The 24,334-nt window shown below is 43.1% G+C and overlaps 1 protein-coding gene across 8 annotated transcripts in view; it reads left to right on the top strand.

The window, feature by feature from the left end:
- Window positions 1-24,334, top strand: part of cdc42bpab (CDC42 binding protein kinase alpha (DMPK-like) b) — an 82,034-nt gene that overhangs the window by 14,038 nt on the left and 43,662 nt on the right. For all 8 annotated transcript variants that reach the window (XM_069657786.1, XM_069657785.1, XM_069657784.1 and 5 more), the window contains exons 2-3: window positions 17,693-17,784; window positions 24,066-24,149. In XM_069657786.1, coding sequence (XP_069513887.1) covers window positions 17,693-17,784; window positions 24,066-24,149 — 176 coding nt within the window. The remainder of the gene's footprint in view (window positions 1-17,692; window positions 17,785-24,065; window positions 24,150-24,334) is intronic.

Here is a 24,334-nt window from a genome sequence, read left to right as displayed (position 1 = left end):
GCTCCTCTGCTGCATCCACACACATGCACAGGTTTTAATCCTTTATCTCATTTTTTCATACTTTGAAAGGTAACTTTGTGCCAGTTGAGAAGAAATAGTCCTGTGAATTTGCTCAAACTAAACTTGATCTGCATATTCCAGTGGCTAAATTAGCTGCGTATACCCCTTTCCCACCAAAATTACCACGTTGACGCAGGCTTTTTAGAGCCGGGAGGACCCACTAATACATGCAGATTGTCTCTTTTCCTATTGCCAGTGGAGTACTCCTGTCGGTCTCCTTTCTGCTGCGTCACCGTCTGACGTCACAAATGTGCTGGAGACAGGGTTAGCAAACATTGAAGATGTTACGGTGGTTAGGTCTTTATTAGGGATAGACCGATTATCGGCCGGGCCGATTATCGGCGCCGATATTCGGCATTTTGACGCATATCGGCATCAGCAATTTTTTTTTTTTTAAATCCGACGGCCGACAAGAGATCAATTTAAAACTGGGTTATTTTGGCTCTGATGCAGCCGCGCCTCTCACCAACAGCACTGATTGGTTGCACGCAGAGCCATGGCACGGGTAACAGCCAATCAGCAGTGAAAGCTGTGCATGCAGAGTGCTCACACACACGGCGGAGAGGAGAAAAAGTTCATTTCTTTGTAAATTTTATTCAACTTTGTTTTATTTACTTTATAAAACTTCAGGAAGTTATTTATTTATTTATTTAAATGTTCAGTTAACTTTATAAGAGATGCTGCTGACCCTGGGAACTCCCTGCGCTTTTTGTTTGTTTGTTTAATAAACATATGCTTAAAGGCATTTAAACAAAGTTAAGTGTTGGAGTTTGTATTATTCAAAATTTTGACGCCAATATTTTCACTTTTACTGCAAATGAATATCGGCTCCAAATATCGGTTATCGGCCTCCTTGACTACTAATAATCGGTATCGGCCCTGAAAAAACCATATCAGTCTATCTTTAGTCTTTATTGTATCTATCACTCAATCAGTCTGTTTATGAAATTCGGCGCCGACAAATTTGGAACGAGACGGGCAGAGTTTGTAGCTGAGATGACGAGGAGTCGCAGAAGTTACCGACGGAGCATAGCATCGCGCCAGAAAGGGGGCGGAGATTAGCGTGTGGACACAGGTTTTGTGTTCCTTCCAATGCCAATGAGAGCCATTACCCGGGTCTACTGCAGAGTCATTTGACCCGGGTCTGAATGGCGATTGTAACCTTTCCTGGTAAGCAAAAAAGCCGGTTGTTAGCGGGGTTTTTTGACCAGTGGGAAAGTGGCTGAATTGAAACAGTGCTGCAGCAGTCAAGCTCTCTTAAACCCCGGAGTGCCAGGGAATAATACAGCAGTATTTCTGTGTGGAGAACACCGTCTGCTGCAACACTAGTACCACCATCCTCTCTCAGATGTCTCTGGACACATCAAACTTGTATTTTATAGCACTTCTGCTCAATCTTCTTAATCAGATAATGAGAGAGAAGATGTGAGAAATTAGGAAAAGTGAATGAGAGTAAAAGAGAGATGAGGACAAATTGTAATAGTTGAAATAGATTAGAGGAGACCACACTGTTGGCTCGGTTTGGTTAAAAAGATCTCATTATAAGTGCTCATTTATCTGTGGTACTCTTTGTTCCTCTGCCTTCAGTGCTGCCTGCAGGAGCTGACACTGACTGAGCGTTGACCTTGGCTGTTGGTGCGGTGGCGAGTTTGGCGGTGACCGGATCTATTTTAAGGCCTATCTATATATCCGCCCCTGCTGTATGCGTGCATGTCTCTTCTACTCGCTGTTCCCGACCTCCCCGTCTTCATAGTGGAGAAGCGTGACTCAAATAATGTTGGATGGCTGAGCATTGTGTCAGCACCGCTCAGCCGTCTTCCACCTGAATCGCAGCCATTTACGCCGGCGGGTCTCACATGCAACCGATCTGATCATCTCCTCGGTCCTTCCGCTCGCGCTCTGAATCACTGTGTTGTCTCAGTAGATTCTCGCTGATAAAGTGAAGCCCCTGTGTGAACGCCTGGCAATCTGTTTACACATTCACTCGTGAGCATGTTTCCTCCTCAGCGCTGTTACATTCTTCACGGTGATTTAGCGGTTTGGTGGTATGGGTTTTGAAAGGGGCTTTGTGGGTTGTGGTGTGTGTGAGACTACGTTTGTGACGAGTGCTCGTGACCCGCTTGTGTGTGACTATAAGTTTATTTTTCTGACGGTTCCTCTGAATGTTTCAGTGATTTTTTTATGTGGTTTGACGAGCACAAACCCCTCTATCCTCAGCTGTGCCTATGCTCGTGTTTTTCTCCCGAGACGTCTGTGCGGTGGAAATCCTGTGGTAACTCAGATTGTCATTTCAATTGTCTTCCACTGAGTCGTTTCTGTTATTCACCTCTATATATAGAGAGCTGCCTCACACTGCTTCCTCCCTGAGCTGAAGGTCACGATACAGACACAACAATTTGACTCGCTGCTGATGAGTAAATTTCACCACCCCCAAATCCAATTTTTCCCCCCTTAGGCGTTTGAAATAAGACTAATCAGTGCTACAGTTACTTCATTTATTTATCTCCCTTCCTGTTCATTGATTGCTCATATTTTATAGTCGGCGGGGTTGACATTACCCATGGCACTGTAGCCTTAAAAGTTACACATTAAAAGCAAAATAGGCCTTAAAAGTTACACTGTGGCCATTGAACGTAACATGTTGGTGGCCCCTGTGGCTACTAAGTTTTATCCCTATACTACAAGCCTTCACCAGCACAGCTTTCCCTGTTCATTTGTACCGACCAAATGTTAGCAAAGGAAGACGTCCTGGCCCTTCAACAGCTCCATTGTAAAAGAGACAGTGAATAAAGAGATCATGAGAGAATATGTGTACCACATGGTTCAGAAGAACTATTTTACTCTTTCATTTCATTTACGTAACGCCCCTTTCCTACTGAAATGAGCGCTGGTTTTTCACCTGGGAAGACCTGCGTATAAATGCCGATTGTCTCTTTTCCCATTGCCAGTGAAGTATGCTGCTTTCGGTCTCTTTTCTGCTGCGTCACCGTCTGACGTTACAAACGTGCCCGAGACAGGGTTAGTAAACAGTCAAGATGTTACGGTGGTTAGGTCTTTATATATATATATATTATATCTATTCCTCATTCAGTCTGTTTATCAAACTCGGCGCCGGCAATTTTGGAACGATGTTGGAGCGCTGCTCGGACGGAGACGGGAGGAATTTGTAGCTGAGATGACGAGGAGTCGCAGAAGTTACCGACGGGGCGGAGATTAGCGCGTCGACCCGGGTTTTGTGTTCCCATCAATGCTGATCAGAGCCGAGGCAATAATTTCCCGGGTCTACTGCAGAGTCATTCAATGCTGTTTGTAGCCTTTCCCATTAAGCAAAAAAGCCGTGTGTTAGCCGGTCTTTTGGCCAGTGGGAAAGCAGCACTGTTAAGGAAGGCTGTGTTAGTTGCGTCAAATTGCCCTTTCTTTAGGTTTACATTTGGGCCACCAAAAAGGTACTCTGGCCACCAAATTTAAGGGCATGGTGCCAGTGCTCATCAGAATTAACATCCATCTCTGTGTTTATCTTGCAATAACAAAATAACTCCTACACACAAATGTGCAAAAACTAATTCCCTCTTTCTACCTAACCACAAAATCTTTTATGACAAACTGTGAAATTGACTCATACGTCCGTGTCTCTAATGCTGAACCTGGGGTTAAACATAATGATGTTTTGATGTAGCTGCCTGTCCAAGAGACCACAACCACTGATATTAGCTTATAATTACATTCCTTATGCTCCACAAGCCTTCGCCCCTGTAGCTAGACACTTAGCCTTAATTGCTTTGTTGGGTTTCCCATCTGTTTTCAAAATGCCTTATTTGTGCAAATCTGTTATCCTGAAGACTCGGCCCCGCTCTGATAAGGAAATGCCACAAATGAGGCATTTCCATTTACTACTTTAATGATGTTCTTAAGGTCGGCAAATAGCTTAGCTGGGGCACTTGGCTCGACTGTGAATCAACCAGGTGCAGTAATCAATGCAGTGAGGATTTTCTGAGCACAACACACTCCTTACACTTTTTTACAAAAGAGGCTCTTTGTCATACTCCTGTACCTCTCCTTATGCTCACTGACTCATCCAGCAGAAAAGTACAATACAAGAGGTTGTGGTGACGATGACCTACACGGTGAAGTTGCAGGTGTAGAGTACCGGTATGTGTAATGACAGGGAAGTTCAGTTGTCATTTGTGCTTGGTGCTACTGTCCACACCGTCCAGCACACCAGTGTGGAAGAGGCCAAAGTGCAGCCTGTGGTTTATCAGCTTGTTGAGAGAGTCTCTCTGTGGTCACCTAGATGTCTCAAGTCCTCGTCAAAACAACGGGCCCATCCCGCTGTATCCTCCCACGCTCACTCAATCTGCTTATCAGTGAGGTCATTAGTCTCGTAACTGTTATCTAGGTGTCTGCCTGCTACTGCTCGGCCGCTGTTTGTTCTCGCAGCTTACACCTTTGGGCCAGGGCTCATGGATAAGTCCTAAATGGATAAGGCTTGAGTTTCCCCCGGGGTGGTTAACTTGTGGGTGGATCCTTTAATTGGTCGGCCAGTTAACCCGAAGCGAATGAAAACGTATGAATGTAGCGCCGTGCCGTGTTATTTAATGATACCTTATTTGTTCTGAAAGCTGTTTGTTCTTTTAGAAAATTGAAAACCTATTATTACAACCAGAAGGAACATTTTCAAAGACAGTGCATCTTGTGTGCTTATCTTGTGTGTTTGTGATGTCAACATTGATAGTTTCTCTGTAATAACAACATGGAGAAGAGCCAGGCCCTGCCCTGATCTGATCTCTGCCTTTCAACCAGCCCTACCACTGTATCCTCACTGTGAAATATCATTCTTTTTTGTAGTGGCCACATTTATCTGTATTTTACTCTGAACATGAGGCCCGTCCTAACACGCCCAGCTGCTACCAGATGCATACTTTCAGGATGCTTTTGGTTACAAGTCCCAGCACTGACACCTTTCTTCTGGAGGTTATAATTAGTAGCCAAGCTGGTCTTTTTTGTAGCGACGGGGACTGGCTGCGGCCTAGAAAGTGTCTGTTGTGCATGGCTGCAGCAGAGTGTATATATAGCTGCAGCGCTTCAGTCCCCTCCGTTTATTTTGGGAACGGCAAATGGTTATTTAGTGGTTTTCTCCAGATTTCAGTGTCAGCTAACTTCACAGCCTGCCCATTTCTTTTGTCAGAGCAGAGGCCACCACCTGTATTGGAGACGGGAATTTTGTTGTAGTGTTTTGGTCACATGGGTGTAGCCACCGCCCGCTTGTGAAACACAGCGAAAAACTGTCACCTGCACTTCAAATTTCTTCATCTTTGGATTTGCACTTGTTTATTCTCTGTAGCTCTTAACTCTGCAAAGACCGGAGAAAACTGTACACTGCTTCGGCCCACTGCTGGGTCCTCTTGTTATGTTTTTGCTCGGGAATATGGCCCCCACACCAAGTGTTCTTAGTAGTTGTCTCCGCCATGTTGGCCATAGCTTCAGGTCCTTCTGTCAGCCCCATAGCTAGCTAGGCAGGTTTCCAGAGAATGAAAAGGATCTTGGGTTACATCCATCATGACACATACTGCCACAGGGAGCCTACAGCCTGACACATGTTAGTGTTGAATAGAAAGGACTTGGGTCATCTGTGATGTACTGAGGTTGTTTTCTCCAGCGATAACAGAAGGGGGAAGTGTGTGTGTGTGTGTGTGTGTGTGTGTGTGTCAGTATGTGGCTGGTTTACCTTTGCACAGCATGAGTAGATAGTTTAACTGTCATGGACATATCAATGTTTCTGATGTATCCTCTCGTCCTGATGTTCCTCCTTCCCTTTTCTCTCTCCATCAACCAATCCCGCTCTTTCGCCCTTCTCAGTTTTTTCCTCTTTCCCACCTCCTCTTCCTATCCACTTCTGCACCTCCCTTCTCTTTTATTGTCTCCTTTACACACAAGCTAAAATTCCCTTTCGATCTACACCAGATCTATCAGGATTTCCTTATTGTTACTCTCAACCTCGCTGTTGCTTTTAAGGCTTCAACAGACACCTAGGGGATGCTTACATTTATTTGGGTGGATCCATTTATAGCAGGGGTGGTCCCGCTGGGAATCAAACCCTTAAATGGTGCAGTGTCAGTGCTGGGCTGTACCAGTCCAGAAGCAGAGGGCCGTTGCGTAGTAACAACCCCCCTCATTTTCCACAAGTGCTGACATCCAGAGAGGGGAAAAAAAATGAGTGCGAGGATGAGCCCAGAAAAGGCAGTAGGAAACTTGTGCTGTAATATCTGTCAGGATGTTGTGACATGTTGCTGCTGGAACACCGCTTGCAGTAAAGTCTTACTTTTGTTTAAGTGATCGCCGACTTTCATTTGACTGATCTTGAAATTTATAAGGTGCTGCTTGAAGTTGATGATGTGCCACAGTGCGGCTACAGCCTCGCATGTGCGCCGTGCCAACTTAGATTTTTAAACAGTCGGTATTGGAAAATCTTGCCTTCTGCTGAACATTCCCACAGCTCATGCCCGGTATTCCTAGCTCTCGCTCTTGCAACCACCCTGTAGTGTTTTTCCTAGCCTGCGAAGGCACTCTGAGGCCGCCATAAAGTCGTTTGTTTCCCGGGGTTGAACAGCAAGTGTTCCTGCTGGCAGGAAAAGCAGAAGATTCATACAGCTGTCAGTGTCTGTTTCTCAGGTGGCCACCCCCAGAGCCTGCAGCTCCTCCCAACGTGGAGATGGAGTCAGAGAAATCAGGACTGTTTACAAGTTCAACACACATTTGATAACATAATTTTAAATTCATTATTTTTGTTTACATCCAAATATTTCACCTCACTTAATTAGCAGACTCATGTATATTTAGATATGTTTACATGTCGTTCAGTTAAACATCAATAAGATACAGTTTTTCTTTGATACCTCACTTGTACACTGCACGGTGTAAGGGTATCCATCTGCACTGATACCAATTCACATATATTTTACCTATTGCAAAGTAGAGATAGACCGATATGGTTTTTTCAGGGCCGATACCGATACCGATTATTAGTAGTCAAGGAGGCCGATAACCGATAATATTGGCGTCAGAATTTTGAATAATACAAACACTTAACTTTGTTTAAATGCCTTTAAGCATATGCACCAGAGCCAAAATAACCCATTTTTAAATTGATCTCTTGTCGGCTGTCGGATAAAAAAAAAAAAAAAAAAAAAAAAAAAAAAAGGCCGATGCCGATATGCGTCAAAATGCTGAATATCGGCGCCGATAATCGGTCTATCCCTATTGCAAAGGCCTTCTCAATACAAACAGAAAAGGAGCTCACAACACCTAAAGACGTCTGCTGAGGTGAATAATGCTGAAGACGTGGTTTGTTTCCCAGAATATAATCATCTTTATTTAATTATTATAATATCTGATATTGATATATTATTATAAAATAATATATGCTTGTGACTCGTATTGTGCCGCACTATCCTTTTCCCCGACACCCTGCTGTCTTATCACAGCCATCGTCCTGTTACTATCAGTACCTCACAGAGGAACAATGCAGCACCTGGTGCTTCCACCACCAACAGAGTGGCAGACAGCAGGGAAAGCCAGCCAAGGCGGGTAACGTGGCCTGGCAGGCTCCTCTTTTTATCTGCAGATGGTATCGGGAGACTGTTGACACAGAATGGTGTAAATCAACTTGTTTGCGATGTGGGTTGAACAGGACGATGTTTCGGGCCTGGAGAATTCTTTGAAGTAGTGAGAACACTTCCTGCTCAGACATCAGAGACTGATGTAGCCCAGCCCTCCGAGGCCCATTTTCTCACGTTGCCGGCCTGGGTGTGCGCTCACTGCAGCAGCCTCTGCTCCGTAACACACCAGATCTGATCTATTGTTTTGTCAGGCCCTGCCTCCCTCCTTTTCTTTGGTGTTTGTGGTTTCTTAATATTTTTGGAACATCCTGTTTGTGTGTTTTAATGCCATGGGGCGCAGCTTGTTTAGTTTAAGGCCTCTGACCATCCCTGCCCTCTTATTAGTGTGACAGGACTAGAAAGCGCAGTGAAGCAAAGGGGGGAAAAGACCAGACAAAAAACCCAGAGAGAAGGGGGCTGGGGCGAGTTTTCAGATTAAAGAACCGAGGAGGAAGAATGGAAATATCGAGAAAGGGATGAAGGGATGGAAAGAGAGGGAAATGGGTAGGCATGGGAGTGAAAGGAAGACGGCATTCAGGGGAATTTGAGGTTGGCTTGGGGTGGAGCGGAGGGGGTGCGGATGGTTAGACAGACAGCAGTGGGAATTCTGGTGACACTGGTGTGCAGCCTAGCATTAAATACAATTTAATGCTCCAAGGCATGTTTACATGCTACGCGAGTGATTCCCTGTTTGCAATGAATTTCCGGTGCTTATCAATGATTTAATGGTGATGCCCCCACCTCTCTGATAGCTGCATCATATATAAAGCTAAATCTGTGTTGCGGCCCTGTCACTGCCCCTTGGCACTGCCTTGTGGGATCCGACAGCTGTGCATGTGTCATGTGAGAGAGTGAGACACGGAAAAATCTTTTATTGGGGTTGGTTGTGCCTCCCTGCACACATCTGTTCGAGAACCTCTGGCTGTGATATAAAGGGGCTGGTTCTATTTCCATCTGTAATTTAGGTAATTTACTGGATGTTTTTAGGCTACTTGCAATTGAATCGCTAAAAGGGCTGTGTTTTTGAAATGCCTCTGGCACTGAGTCACTTCCCCATTTAAGGACAAGGTTATTAGAATCAAACACATTTCCTTTGATGATCTTGGTGCGCTATTTATTCTGCACTTACTTGGAATTTATTTCCCCTTTATTTAACCAGGAAGCACTTTCTGTAATGAGGCAGCTGTTATTTCTAGGAGACCAATTCCTTGTTTTTATTGAGAAAAAAATAGGGAACAGAACAAGTCTGGAACCTTTTCTATTTTTTGTAAAAATAGCAAATAAACAGGTAAATCGCTTATGTGACAGCGAGGTAGTTTTGATTGGTATCAACCCTGAACCAATCGCCCAATTTTAAGGGAGAGAACTTCCTGTAGCAGGAAAATTATACAGCCACTGGTGGGTACAGCTTAAGTTGGCTTTGGTGTATCTGCTGACACAGTGGCACTGAAATGTCACACACCATTTTGAATCAGATGTTAATGTAACAGACAGCCTGGCAGGCAGCATGATGCAGGAAAGGCTCTGACCATGTGACTACAGAAAAACTGCAAGTTGGTACATTTCTGTGACCTTTAAAAAAGGACCTCTAAATGCCAGATTGCCATAGATCGCGACTGTACATGTTCCCCATCAGATGTATGCATCAACTTTAATATAAATCAGAAAGAAGTCTGGCCCATAGTCACGACTGGCTTTTATGACCCATCCATCCATCCGCTATCTTCCGCTCAGCAGGCTCAGCAAGGTGACCCACACGTCCCTCTCCCCAGCAACGTTTTCAAGTTCCTCCTGGGGGATTCTGAGGCGTTCCCAGGCCACACGGGATATATAATCCCTCCAGTGAGCTCTGGGTCTGCCCCGGAGACTATTCCCAGTTTGACGTGCCCGGAAAACCTCCAAAGGGAGGCGTCCAGGAGGCATCCTAACCAGATGCCCAAACCACCTCAACTGGCTCCCTACGATGGGAAAGAGAAGCGACTCTACTCCGAGCTCCCCCTGGATCTCCGAGCTCCTTACCCTATCTCTGAGGCTGAGCCCGGACACCCTCCCAGGGAAACTCATTTCAGCCGCTTGTATCCCCGATCTCTTGTATCCCTGGCAGCGTAGACCATTTATGACCCTGGCAGAGTTATTCAGATGTATCATTTGGTCCCTTTTTATAACGCAGAGTATTTCCTCAGCTAAGTTTGTACCATGTAGGAAAACTCCCAGCCAGCTTATGAGCTGTGATACGTTCACCCCCTCCAACAGTTCTGCAACGGTCAGTTGGAATACGAGGCCATCCCAGGTCTCTTAGTCAACTCTCTGCCATTCTCCCTCTACATGTCATATCCTGGAAAGCCTCTCTCTCTCTCTGTCTGCGTCTCTCTCTCTGCCTCCCCTGTCTATCCTGCAAACGACATTTTTGTGTTGTTACCTCACTGTGGTTGTAAATAATCCCCGTTATGGTTTCCAGATGTCCCTCCGTCCCACTCTGGAACTGGGGTTAGGGTTGGAGCTGGATGCTGGTGTAAGGGTTGGACACTTACTGTAACCGGCTCAGCTGTTGACTGTGTTCTCAGTCTGTCACTCCTCTCTCTCTCTCTCTCTTTCTCTCTCGCTTTCTCTCCCTTTTGCCCAATCCCATTTTCTTCCATGAGCTGAACTTGATGGCTTTTTCCATTCCTTTCTCTTTTGTCTGTAAGTCTCATGTTTTGTCTCTCTCATCATTTTATTGTCCCCGGTCCTCCGACATGTCTCATATGCTGCTATTCCTAAAGATCAGACTGCTCTTGAAGTGTTTAAGAATCCAAGCCAGAAAAAAAAACTTTTTTATTGGAAGTTTGAGCCTCCCAAAGCTCAGGCGCTGCTCTCATTTATTCAAGCCGAGGTTGTGACTTTACTAATTTGTTTGTACCTGTGATGGACCATGTTGTGACACCCAGGTTGGCAAATAGCACAGATTCGCTACGCTTCAGTGAGAACAAATGTGTTAGTTCTCCTGTGTAAGCAAGGAGTTTACAATTTACAGCCTCTCATTATTAATCTATTTAAGGGTGCGTCATATTAATATCACCTGATCTATCCGCACATATCCTCCGCACATATCCTGCCAGCAAATAAATAAATTCGTTTTTTGCTTGAGTTGGAGAGATTTGTCTCCTCAGCTGCGCCGGGGGCCCTCTTTATCGCGCACTGTGCAGATTAAACATCCATTTGACCGCCATTAATGGTAGGTTACATGTCCATTAAATAACTGCGATACAAAACCCATTTGTAAATGTATTAATAAATGTGTTGTTTTTCCCAGTTGTCTTTCAACATGCTCTCTCCCCACTTGTTCGTGTCATGGTCGCTTCAAGACGGCTACACCAAGAGTGATAGAAGCAGGGTTTGTTTTGTTGAAACAAAAAATTCCCATATCATAAAAAAATATGACCATTCATTGTAAAACCTGTACATGAATAATACAAGTATTTTTTAGCTGGTATCGACCAGCATTTCGCAGGTATCACGTGTAGTTGTCTGGCAGATAAAGATATCAAATGGGAAAATATGCCAGATAAATATATAATAAAAGAAAGTAATGGCGTATTGAATAGACTGTTGTTTTTATTTAAATACGTGTTGCAAAGAGAACTTAAATATAAACATACAGCCTTTGCCTCCACTGTTAAAACATGGAGATGGACAGGCGGAAACGTACAACGGCACAGTGCGACCCATCATTTGAAATTCCACACGGCCTGTGAAACTGTCATCCGGGATTTCAGTTCCTGTGTCGATGTACTCTTGTGTACATGTGGGTTGTCCCTTGACCCTACTGTGATTGGAGCGACGTGTGCGCAGCGTTGGAGTCCAAGACAAATTTCCTCAAGGGGACCATAAAGTATCGTATCATAAGTGTGGCTCCAGAACCAGATAATAAAAGCCCCGGGAAGCTGCCTCATTGAGGAAAAATGTTAGTAACTTGCAAGTTGTCCCGATGGGTTGGATGGCTTCAACTTTGCAAAGAGCCGCTGAGCACTTGTGACAGGTCTGTCAGGTCTATTCTATATTCTTTTTTAGACCTATATTGGCTTCTTCGTGTAGCGTATTCTAAAGTTATTTCATTCAACATGAATGAAATGAAAAGACACATATATCGTTTTTCTATGTGGCTGAAATTCTGGAATATTAACTGCAAAATAGGCCGTCAAAAAAAGTCTCTAGAATTATAAATTTCTTCACATATTATTCCAAATTGCAATATGTAAGACAGAGTATTGTGCAGCCATAGTTAACCCCCAACTATTCAGGCAAAGACAAAAAAATAAATTAGCAATACGTTGATAAGGCACCGTTGTATCACTTCCTGTGCAGGGTGTCACACACATGTGCTCTGACACTCTGGGAAAGTATTACGCATCAGGTGACTGTATACGTTTGTTTTGCTGAAATATTGACTGAAGAAGTGGGTGTTGCCATTTTGCACTGAAGAACACAGAACATGAAGCACACCCACAACAATCCCTTAACAGTCAGCATACTTGCAATGTGGCGCAATACTTACACTAGCTCCTTTTTGTTTTAAAAACTTTAAATTGAACAACGTGGAAAAAAGGGTTAGGGTTGTGAAAGAACTCATACATATTTATTAAGTCACTTTTATTACAGAACATAGCGTAGTTACACCCAGCTTTCAGTTACTCACAGAAACAGACATTGTAATACTTGAAACACAAATACAGACACACACTGACAAATTTCACATGAACACACCCTGGAGACATAGCGTGGACGAGATCCAGGCTGAGGCCGGTTGTGAGTACCGAGCATATCATTTGTGGGCCGGCTGCTAAGTGAACACACTTGCCTGTAGTTACCAAGTTTCACGCAGAAATGGCTCCGACTTCTCTTGTTGGTATGGAGGGAGATGGGCCTGATAAGCACTCAACATTTTGGGCTAAACCAGTCTGGCTATGTGGATTAGCTGGCGTCACTCGTGTTTTTCCAGTTTCACTGCATCCTAAGGCCTTGTTCTGAACATGTGTTATTTTGCAAGTATGCTACATGCGAGTACTTTAATGTTTTTGTGTTTGTGTCTGTGCGCTCCGTTCCCCACAAAGCATGCAGTATGCTAATGTGACTGACATGTCATCTTTTTCCAATCTTGGCCCACACATTGCAAAACCCTCTGAAAACAATGAGCCCCAGTCATACTTGGATCATCACCTTCGTAAGCCTCGCCAGGGGTTCCTACCACACCTCGTCATAGCAACGGTTGCTATGTTTAGGTCTACCTGTATATTTTGCCAGCAAGTTTAGATGTATGAGCGAACTGAATGGTATGTTTTTCTCTGTTGTAAAAAGGGAATGCTGTAAGTCGTATGAATCCACCTCTGCTGCGGGGAAAGTACAGACACATTGATCCCTGTGTAAATGTGGGTGAGCTCATTGAGTACAGGCGCTTTTTGTGTGGGCAAGGGTGTTTTATATGTTGACCCTGCACACGGACATAAGGGCCTAGTATTTCAAAAACACTCGGGTACACACTGTTGAAATCTATTTATGAATTGCAGCCCGTAATTTCACGGTAATACCTTCTTTGTGTATCAATAAACTACCTGTTGCCGTTGGAGAGGTGGCCGCTGACTGCCTCTCCAGAAAAAGCAATTAATACAATCTCTTTGGTTGTGGTGTTTCTTCCAAGACATAGTCACCAATTATGTGTCAGATGTAGATGTAGGGAACTAGATCTCGCTGCGTGCACATATTTGTATGTGTCTATGTTTCTATGTGTGCTTTGTTGTGGACAGGGCCTGTGGGCTCCTGGCTCAGAGATGAAAGACATTTCTCATGTGGCTGGTTTAGCGGAGCTCCTGAGTCAGCATGCAGCTACTAATCAGTGTTTGCTCCCTCTCAGCTAGCCTGACTCTCCGGCCTGCCACCCTGTTAGCTCTGGCTCGTATAATTAAGAGTTACAACCGCATGTATGCTAACCTTTAGACATATCTTTTAGATCTATCGGTGACCCGGCCTGCTTTGTCAGATCGGTTTAGAAGATTAATACGAGAAATGGGATGACAGCTGAATTAGGAGCAGCAGCAGTGTCCAAAGACGTGTCTCTAAAATGTAGTCTATATCAGTTACTGTAACCATTCCCTTTGTGTTGATATGGATGGGACACATGAATAGTTAATGTAAATATTTATAGGGCTAGCCTCAGTGAAAGCTGTCCATAAAGGCTATTGGACGGGTATGGATCTTTCATCCAGTTTAACAAGCTTTGTCATCATATTTAAGACATTTTGGCTTCTTCTGATTAATAAAAAATACTTTTGTCTATGCTTGACAAAATAACACTTGTGTGACCTCTATATAAAAGACATTTTTCATTTACTTAACAATAAGCATGTGATGCTGAGGATTGCTAAGACTTAAAAAAACAGGTATACTTCTTGAGCAGCCATTGTATTTAAGAATGCATTGGTAAACGATTTTAAGGGCGAATCTGTCAAGAATCTTAAATAGGGATGGACCGATTATCGGCCGGGCCGATTATCGGCGCCGATATTTGGCATTTTGACGCATATCGGCATTCTTTTTTTTTTTTTTTTAATTAATTTTTTTTTAAATCTGACGGCCGATGAGATTTCATTTCTTTGCAAATTTGATTTAACTTTGTTTTATTTACTTTATAAAACTTCAGGAAGTTATTTATTTATTTATCTAAATTTTCAGTTAACTTTATAAGAGATGCTGCTGACCCTGGGAACTCCCTGCGCTTTTTGTTTGTTTGTTTAATAAACATATGCTTAAAGGCATTTAAACAGAGTTAAGTGTTGGAGTTTGTATTATTCAAAATTTTGACGCCAATATTTTCACTTTTACTGCTAATGAATATCGGCTCCAAATATCGGTTATCGGCCTCCTTGACTACTAATAATCGGTATCGGCCCTGAAAAAAACATATCGGTCTATCTCTACTCTTAAACAGTGGAAAACAGCCATATTATTATTTCACTTTTGCTTTTTTGTTTTGTACTGAAAAATAAATTATATGGCTTCAATGCAAGAAATAATATGATGTCAAATGGATTATCCTGCTGCTTTGTCTTCCCTGCAGACGTTCCACGTCAGGTTAGAGTTGCCGGTTTAAGCAGAGCGCTCTGGCAGAGATGCAGCTAAAAGATTTGGATGTGCGGTGGAAATTACCACCAGCACCGAGCCAAATGCTGGTAAATCTGACTAGTTTGTCTGCCAGCCGTGTTGGAAGCCAACCAGCAATCAGCCTGTCCTCAATCAAAGATATTATGAAACTTGAAGGGTGATTTCTCCAAGTTTTCTTTGACGGAAGCAAAGTATTTTTATATGCATGGAGATCCCGTCTTAATGGATGTAGACGGGTTTTGTGGCCGACTTTGTGCAGTAAATTAAATTAAGAGAGTGTATTTTGCCAACCAGCCGTCTGTACCAAAGTGACTGCTGTTTGGATCCGATGTTTTTAACAATGCATCTTGGGTCTTTCCAGGTCAGCATGCCATGAATCATCGTCCCTCTCTGTTTTTATTTTTGTTGGAAATTGTTCGTATATGATTTAGATAATGATGACCAAAGGAAACTTTGTAAGGGAGACCAATTGAGTTGTTTGTCACAGCCGTGTTCATCATCATTTCTGCAGACTTGTGGCGGTGTCCTGGTCATTGCTTCATTCCCAAACAGAAGGAATAGTTTTAATCTTACTGGTCTTCTTGCTCTGTAAATGATTTGCAGACATATACACCAAGTATTTTCACACACGTTCCCATTCCAATCCTCAGTTCTTTAGCTAAGTTGCCTGTGTATTTACATGTGCACATGCTCAGTAGTAGTGCACGCCGGGGCATGGCACACTCCACCAGTCCCTGCTTTCCCTCCCCTGCGGTCACAGCAGGCCAGGTCAGCTGTGATTGGAGTCGGGCGGGAGTGTGAGAGTAAAAGCTCGCTGAGCTCTGAGTGACCTGTTTGTTTTATTCCAGCAGACATTCTTCAGTTTCTCAGTGGGGGATTGTTGATTTCCTCAACACAAGAAGTAAAGTCACGACAGCAAGATGAGTTTAGCACGATGTTTTGCTAGTGAGGGAGTGCAGGCGGGCTAGAGCGTGTCAACTTGGCTGCTGGACACACAGGAGAAGCCCAAAACTAAGAAGGATGCTTGTATGTACATTTAGTCTGTATGTTACAGTATGTGTATGTGAATTCTTGCTTGTCTGTATGCTAATCATGCTAAAGTGGGCTAACCTCGCAGTTGTAAAGAGCTACTTATGTGATGACAGGCAGTTTTCAAAACAGAAAGTTATGCTATACTTCCTCGTGTTATCAAAAAATCAGTGTAACCATTAGACTGACCTTAGTGAACTTGCAGCCAGTCCAGGTTATCCTTTGCCTGCTGGGATCATGTAAACCAGGAAGTGGTTGAATAGCTCTCCACAAATGAGGGAAATGCTGACTTTGTTAGCCTTAGATGGAATCTGTGTGGCCTTGTGAGAGAACGCTGGTGACCCTCGCAGATCCCTCCCAAGCAATTTTTCCACCAGGAACTATAACTGCAGGCGGAACAATGGCTCGCTTTATCATCCAGCCTCTCTGTGTCCGGCGTCATGTGCTATACAGAGATACAGGTGGTCACTGGTCACCAATAATATGATATACATACATTTAGAATGTTATGGTAGCCTTTATTGAGGTATGGAACTGTGTGGGTCGCTAGTGGGTTAGCACATAGTATGTGTCCATAAGCCTGGGTCAGAGGATAAGGGGACCTTTTTCTCACTTTGAGTTACTGACACAGAAAAGACTTGAATCCTTTCATCTCAGTATGATTACAGATTTAGAACACAGATTCTACTTGAAGAGGACGTGTCAGTTATAGTGAAGGTTTGACTTAGGTGTGGGAATCGCAGGGTAACGATATGTGATACGTGGCCCACGATAACATCACGATACAGCGTTTCTGCGATATCTGATGTATTGCAAGACAACCATATAATGATACATCACAATATCTAATTAACTAAAGAATACAAAATACCCCTGAAAAGGTGAAGTGCAGAATTAATTTGTTTATTCACTGCAATTAGGTGTCAGTTTCACAGATTTTTACACAAAAAAAATGATTTGAATTGGCTTCTTCTTCTTCTTCTTCTTGGTTAAGAGTGCTATTTGGCGCCAGCAACACGATAGTTGTATCACACCAGTCAGGACGACGATATATTGCGATACTGATATTTCGTCCCACCCCTAGTTTTACTCCAGGTAATAGTTTAGCAGAAGTGGTACGAACGTTTACCAGCGTTGGTCCGATCACAGCCACAGATACAAGTTATTTTAAGTAACTTCAACTCAGTGCCTTAAAGCTCCTGTGAGGAGTTTTTTGCTGCTTATGAAAGGAGAGAGCCTGAATAAATTCTGATGACTCTCTATGACCTACAAAAGCAAACCAGACCATCAGCGAGAAGATTGATTATTTCTATAAAGTTATTTTTAATGCCATAAACTGCTGGCGGGGGGGGTAGGTGTCAGACGAAGCGATTAACTGCACGCTGCCTTTGTTTACATTTTCCAGGGTAGAAATTTTAAGTGATACATATGACTGTTAAAGAAAGCAGGGTGAGATTATTTGTTAAAAACCACAATTTAAGCATGTACAGGACAAAATCAGCAAAGAGATAAGAGGTACGGCTTTGTCCACAGGGGGCGCCAAAATCAACACAAACAGAAAGTTCCTCACAGGAGCTTTAATGACTAAAACATTTGTCCAATTGGTAACTAACCTCTGGTATAAAATGCTGTGACGCTAGCAGAGACCATTTTTATTTCATGCAAGAATCGAATGCTGCTGAAAAAAGATCCCTCTCTACCTGGATGCACTTTCCTGTTTCATTCTGTGAATCCACAATTAAAAAATGTACCGTCTTCTGCTTATTATGCATCACTTTGACACTATTTAACATCTGTCTTCTTTTTTTCTACAGCTAAACCCTTCACTTCCAAAGTGAAGCAGATGCGCCTCCACAAGGAAGACTTTGAGATCCTGAAGGTGATTGGACGAGGAGCCTTCGGAGAGGTAATACACACTTTGCTTTTACCACTCAACGTAACCATCAGCAATCCATTACCTTACGAGATGAGAACCTGCAATTTGGGGTTTCCCCTTTTTCTCTTTTGTACAAGAAACAGGTGTTATGGGTTAGCTTGGAGTTTTCTCATAAATACATCATCTGCAATGTATGTATTTTGTCGAAGTTGTCTGGTTAGACAGGAGGAAGCTCCAAATCTGGAAGTTCTGTTTCTGGGAAAGATTTACAGTGAGCTCTTTAGATAATACCTGCCAGTAAAAGGTTATCCTCTCTTGTGGCCTTATAGCGGTGTTATTAACGGCAGGAGTGTTGTTGTGTTTGATAGCAGATTACTTTCTGCTGCATTCCAGCTGCGCTGCGTACTATTGGTCTTCTGCAGGAGCATGACTCTACTTGCAGCTTGGAGAAAACTTTGAATTCTTCTTTACACTTAACCCTTGAACAGTAAATGAATTGGCTTGCCACTGAAACCATGTAAAGGCGGGCTTTACATGTGCTTGTATATAGTGTTTTGCTTTTATGTGCCTGTAGGGAGGTTGAAATACTTTTGTCACTCGGTTTCAGGTAATGATGTCAAAGCTGGGGAATGTTGGAGGGACAGGTATTGTGGTCCTCAGCCAAGTCGCTTGCATAATGTCAGTGTCCTGCAAAGACCTTACATCACATCTGCTGACAGTCTTCACCATGGTGCCGAATTGTTTTGCCCCTTTAGAGACAATCAGATAAAGTGGATGGGTCTTCTCAAGCCATGCTCCACGCTGCTGAACATTTCATCTCTCAAACTGTTATTCCACATCTGTACAAACAAGTAAGAGAATTCCTGAGTTTTAAACCCTCCGATAGGCGTGGAGAGCAACCAACAAAGTGAAAGATAGATTGATGGATGGAGATAGATGTGGGCACACCTGCCTGCCTGCATGTAGCTGCAGTACCGCCACATCACGGCAAAATATAAACGTGCTCACTTGAGCCTCTGGAAGGAGTGCTGGTATGTGCATGTGTGAGTCATGTGTCTGTGTGTGTGTTTTAGGCCTGTTCTGCTCAGCAATGTGACGTGAATCACGAATGGTGCTACCTTGTGGTGCTATTCCAGTGCAAGTCAGCTGTGCTAGTGCAAGTTTTACACGACAGAATAATTAGAGAAACCATTGTTGTCCCACATGTGGCTCCACTTTTTAATTGCTCAATAGAAACAACCCTGCCCTGTGTTTTGTAATGTGGATCTTTCTGCAATGGTATAATAAACCAAAGCTTGTTGTCATGTTGTGTCAGAGGGTTAAGTAGCTAAAAGAGCAGTTGCACACCTTCTGTTTGGTGTCACACATTGCACCATTATCTGTAACTGGCCACGACTTGTTGTTTGCTGCATAATTACAACTTTTTGTCTTTGTTCACACGATCTCTCTCTTGTCTTGAAAATTAGGTCCTTTACCTAAATTTGGCGCACCTTTGCATTGGTGCGTCATTGGTAAGTTCAGTGTGTCTTTGGGAGTTGTGTGGATAGGAGGTCGCGCTGTTATGGATGTCTGACTTAGTGCAAAACAAGTAGCGACGTTATTTCTCTTGGCCTTCATATTGTACACTCATCACGCTGCACTTTTTTCAGGTGGTTGAACAAGTGCAGACACTGGCTTCATGCACTCTTGCATATTATTGTTTCTTGCTCAACATCACTTGCCCTAAACTCGAAATACTTCCAAAGAACCCAATGACGAGCCGTTTTGGGGAGAACGGTGTTCCAGTTTAGTGAGTGACTCACTCTCTTCCTGTTTTAGCGTAACAACAAGCAGTGTTCAGAACGTGACTGAGCGTTGGTAGCCTGCATGAAACGTTTGCAGAAACACTTTATAGATTCATTCACGAGGTCACCTACGTATTTTCTTCCCATTTTCAACAGCTGCTGTAACTACGGCAACCACAGATGCATTCGGCTGAAAGTCTCCAGTTAACATGGTCACTTATTGCACCGAAACACCGGTCTCTGGTGATCATTCTTCCACTCTTAACTGCCGCTGCAAGATAGGCGCTCATGACATGACATGCTGGCTCCCCAAAAAGTGAAGACCAAACCCCTCCATCACCCCCTGGGGAAGTTTTCTATGGGTGGAGCACACTTTTTAAATGTCAGCGTTGCCGTCAATCAATTATTTAGTCGTGAGAAACCCGAAATCATGATTGGGATTAATATTCGATTACTTGTGCAGCCCTAATTGACAGTATCAAAAGTATTGAAACTATAAAAAACAATCTACAACCAGGTTTTCTACCCAAGGCTACACACTCCTGCCAATAGTTCAGTGCCCAGAATTGTCCTGAACAAAGTAAATGAATAAGGAAATCAGAAAAAACAGGTAGAAGGCAGGCCCTCTGCAGGTACAGGCACCGGCCCTCTGTGTGCATAGTCCTTATGCCTTTACTATTAACATTGCAAATGTGCTAGTATGTGTTCGATGACTTCTTTAACGGCATAAGAAACAAAAAATGTCAGTTTAATTTAAATCTTTCTCCTTTTTTTTCAAGGTATCAAGCTATAATTTTAACACTAGAATCATATTAAGGTTTAAAATTCAGGTGTTGTAATAACCTTAAATGGCACTGACTGAAAATACACTCGTATATCTCAAGCAATTACTAACAGCAGTCTGACTTCAACGATTTCTAAACAGGTTTGTTAGTGCTGCTACCTTAAAACACCTCAGAGGTGTTGCACAACTGCCGTTTGTCTTAATGGCTTTTGGCAAGTCTTTCTGTGTTCCAGTTGGACAGAAGTTTGAATAGTCACCTGACCTCAGGCTAGAATTGTCAAACACAGAAAATGTTTTGGCCTCATGAAAAATTGGGGAGATGATTTTTTTTTGTTGTTGGTTGTGAGTGAGCGGACCTCTGACTAAGAACTGGGAACAGAGAGTCACAGAGATGGAGAGAGACCGGCAGAGACAAAGATACAGACGGAGCCAGGTGGACAGACACAGGAAAACAAAAGTAAAGAACAAAATGCTTTAGTCAGAAAGGAAGGCGATGGAGCCTGAGCGCAGGATGTTTTGATTCTTCCCATTGTCAGCAGCGGGCAGAGAAATGGCCGAGGTGTGCGACGTTGTGAGGCTTGTCGGCTGAATAAAGTGTGTACTGCCTCTGAGGATGCTCCCATTAGAACTCCGTTGTGAGTTCTGCTTGTACGACTTGTCTTGCTTAAGATGTTTGTCATCACAATATAATTGTTGTTGAGTCATGGACCATCTGTCTGTGTTAGACATAATTGTACTGCTTGTTTGATTGGGTCAAAAACACATCTTCAAAGCAGTACTCAGCCTATAGATCTTGCCTTGGCTGTCTGCTTTGTCAGTTCTGTTTCATTTTGATGGGTTGATTTCAGCCTGTCCAGTCCTTTAGTAACAAGCGTCTGCTAAATGAAATTGTAACATTGTTACATTGCAAATTGTCTCCAGTAGCAGCACAAAAGGACAAAACATAATCCATGACTATAAACAGGAACAGCGAAGCAAATGCTGTGCTCCGTCTTTCCTCGGCCCTGTAGTGGACACACGGCTTGACCAGCAGGAAGAGATAAGGGAAGGAACAGTGGGGAGAAGAAAAGAGATGCAGGAAAGGAGAAAAACATCCAGCAGTGGCCAAGAACGCTGCACTCCCCCCTGTCCTCCTCTCTTCCTCCTCGTTCCTCCTTTCCTCTGGTGAGGGATCACTAGGGGAAATCCAAACACTGCAGGAATGTTATCATTGTATTGCATTAGCAGCATTCCCCGGCTCATTTAATAGACTACAGACCCCTCTGTCGCATGGGACGTCTGTGTTTGTTTCACTTTTCATCTGTGTGTGTGTGTGTGTGGGTGTCCAGTGCACTTAGAAATTCCTTTCTGTCTGTTTACTTGGGCGTATTTTTTTCCCTTTTGTATTCATGCATATTTATTGTATGCAAAAGGCCAACTTGAAAATGAATTTCTGCTTTTAAGATTAACAGAATATTACAGAACTCTAAAAGATGTCAAAAGTAATCCAGCAGGATGTAAGCTTGCGTGAACATGTGCTTTGGCTTTCAGCTTGCTGTGGTTTGTCGCAGCAGCTCGTGCAGCTCCTTTTTTGGCCAAATGTGAAGGCAGAGCCGGGGGAAGCTTGTCATGGTACTGTTCAGCAATTATCAGGGAGGGGAAAGTTGGCAGTTGTTATGTTGTTAAGATGGTACAAGAGGGTATGAGAAACACAAAAGGAGAGTGTGAAAACCTGAGCAGTGTCTTTTTCTCAAACAGGTTGATTTGGTTTAAATATCGTTTTAGTTTGTGAGATTTTAGTAGAAAGGTTTGACAGTGCGGGGTCTTATTATCAAGGGGTTAAAAGCAGTTAATCATGTAGTTTGAACCTTACTCTTGATTGTTAGTTATTGTAGGTCGTACGTGTGTAGAGGTGTTGTGTGATAACAACTTTATGTCTTTGTTATGTCTGTGTGTGGGTTCATGATCATCAGGGGACACAGCCGGGAATTGAATAAAGGGAGAATAAAAGGACTTAACAGTTACTCCTGAGACACTTGGTGCAGCTCCTCTTCCAGCCCCTGTGCCAGTTTGAATCAGGATGTAGTTTCTCAAAAATGACTACAAAGATAATATTGCTTTGCGGATCCCATATCTGACTGTTTGGACCAATTACTGAATTTAAAGATGGACGACACGTTGCCATCTGCTCCCATTGTATGGAATTGATGCCAAAATATCCCCCGTGATAGGCGCTGCCATCTTGCAATGTTGACGTCATTTGGAGCCAGAGTTGTGCAGTAGAGATTGGAGGGTGAAGCGACCGTAGCCACTTCCGCTAACCAAAACACACACTTAACTTACCAAAAACAAAAGCAAAGATCCCGCAATAGTTTCTTTAGTTGGTCTGAGGTTAACGTTCACAGATATGTAAACTTCGAAGACTGCAGTGATTGTTTTAGTTACGTCTCCTCTCGCCGTTCCTCCTCCACTCTGCTAATCCGGAACAGATCGGCTGCCGGAGCCGTATTTGTCAACAGAGCTGTCAATCATCATTTTGACAGCATCATATAACTAATAATAAACTTGAACACTTGGATATAAATCAGCATGATAAGAACTAACTATAATGACAGAAACCATGTTTGAGAAACATTTATTTGTCGTGTATTTTGATTTTATAGTTTGACTCATGTCCCATCTGTTAACATGGAGGAGGCGGGCTTTATGACCTATACTGCAGCCAGTCAGCAGGGGGCGCTGTCATGTCGTCCATCTTTTTACACAGCCTATGATTTGGACATTGTACTGTAGAGAAATTGTTCAAAATGCCTTACAAATATCTGCAGTGGAAGCCATGCATGCAAGGGTTAAATAAAGTTAGCTGATTTTTTTTAACAGCTGCTTCTTGTTTTGATAGTTAAAGACAAACACACTTGTTTGGAGTTGTTTGGTATTTCAAAGTAAGGGCCACATCAATAATCCTTTCTCAGCGACTTCCTTCAGAGAAGATCTGTCCTTTCACCACTGATTTATTTCCACTTCCACATTACTGGATACAGCAATTAGAAATGAGTTTCCTTTTTACTTGACGTTTTTTCTTAACTGCAGACCCTGCAAAGAGGAAGCTAAATCATATTTAAGTGTCCAGCTGTATGTTTGTGTGTGTATGTGTTCAAAGAGTGTTACTGTGGATCCAGGTGGAGCGCATCTGTTGGCCTTTTAGGTCAGCACTTTAGTATCCATAGTCACTTCCTGTCTGTGATCCTCCCTTCCCCTCCACTGCCTTCTCTTATTCTCTACATTGCAGTTTTTTTCTTTACCTCAGCTTTTTCTTTTCTTTAATGTGGTTTGCCATTCTCACATTTTTCATCTTTGTCTCCTCTTCCTCTTTCCTGTGGGCCGCTGTTTTCTTTAACGTTTCTTGACTCTTGGAGACACTGCAGTTCATGGGTGCTTACTCTAATGATGATGATCCTCCTGTCGTTCTTTTATTGTTCAACTCTTATAGTTATTTTGGACGAAATTTTAATGGCTTGTTAATCATGAAGGAGCTTTTTTGTTGTCTAAGAAGTTTGTTGTTTGCGGGGCTGTGAAATTTGATTCCGCATGAATTATCATCGTACTCTTCTTGTGCTTCCTCTTCCTGTTGCTGCAGGAATAAGATATAAAATAAAGTTGTTAATTTCCTGCCCCGATGTTTTAACAGCTTCATATTTTTTTTTTGCATTGCTGTTATGAAAAACAAGTAAAACTGCTTTTTAACACTCTTTTTTTTCCTGCAGGTTGCAGTCGTTAAAGTGAGGAACACAGACAAGGTATTCGCTATGAAGATTCTCAACAAGTGGGAGATGCTGAAGCGAGCTGAGGTGAGCATCACTTTCTTTGGGACCAGCTCTGGTACTGGTATTGGATACTGGGCCAGAGCAGCCGCAGAGGGAAAATAATAATTTAGCACTCAAATCAGGCCTGTATTGATATATGCTTGCAGAACATGTTTCTGCCTGAGCTGCACGAGCTGCATGTTTTTTTTCAGCGACCTCTTCCTGACAGT

Source organism: Semicossyphus pulcher, unplaced genomic scaffold (assembly GCF_022749685.1).
Source record: "Semicossyphus pulcher isolate SPU_LCO1_2020_fin unplaced genomic scaffold, fSemPul1.0.p SCAF_11, whole genome shotgun sequence".
NCBI lineage: Eukaryota > Metazoa > Chordata > Actinopteri > Labriformes > Labridae > Semicossyphus > Semicossyphus pulcher.
The sequence above is the reverse complement of the archived record's forward strand: the minus strand, read 5'-3'. Positions and strand labels throughout refer to the sequence as shown.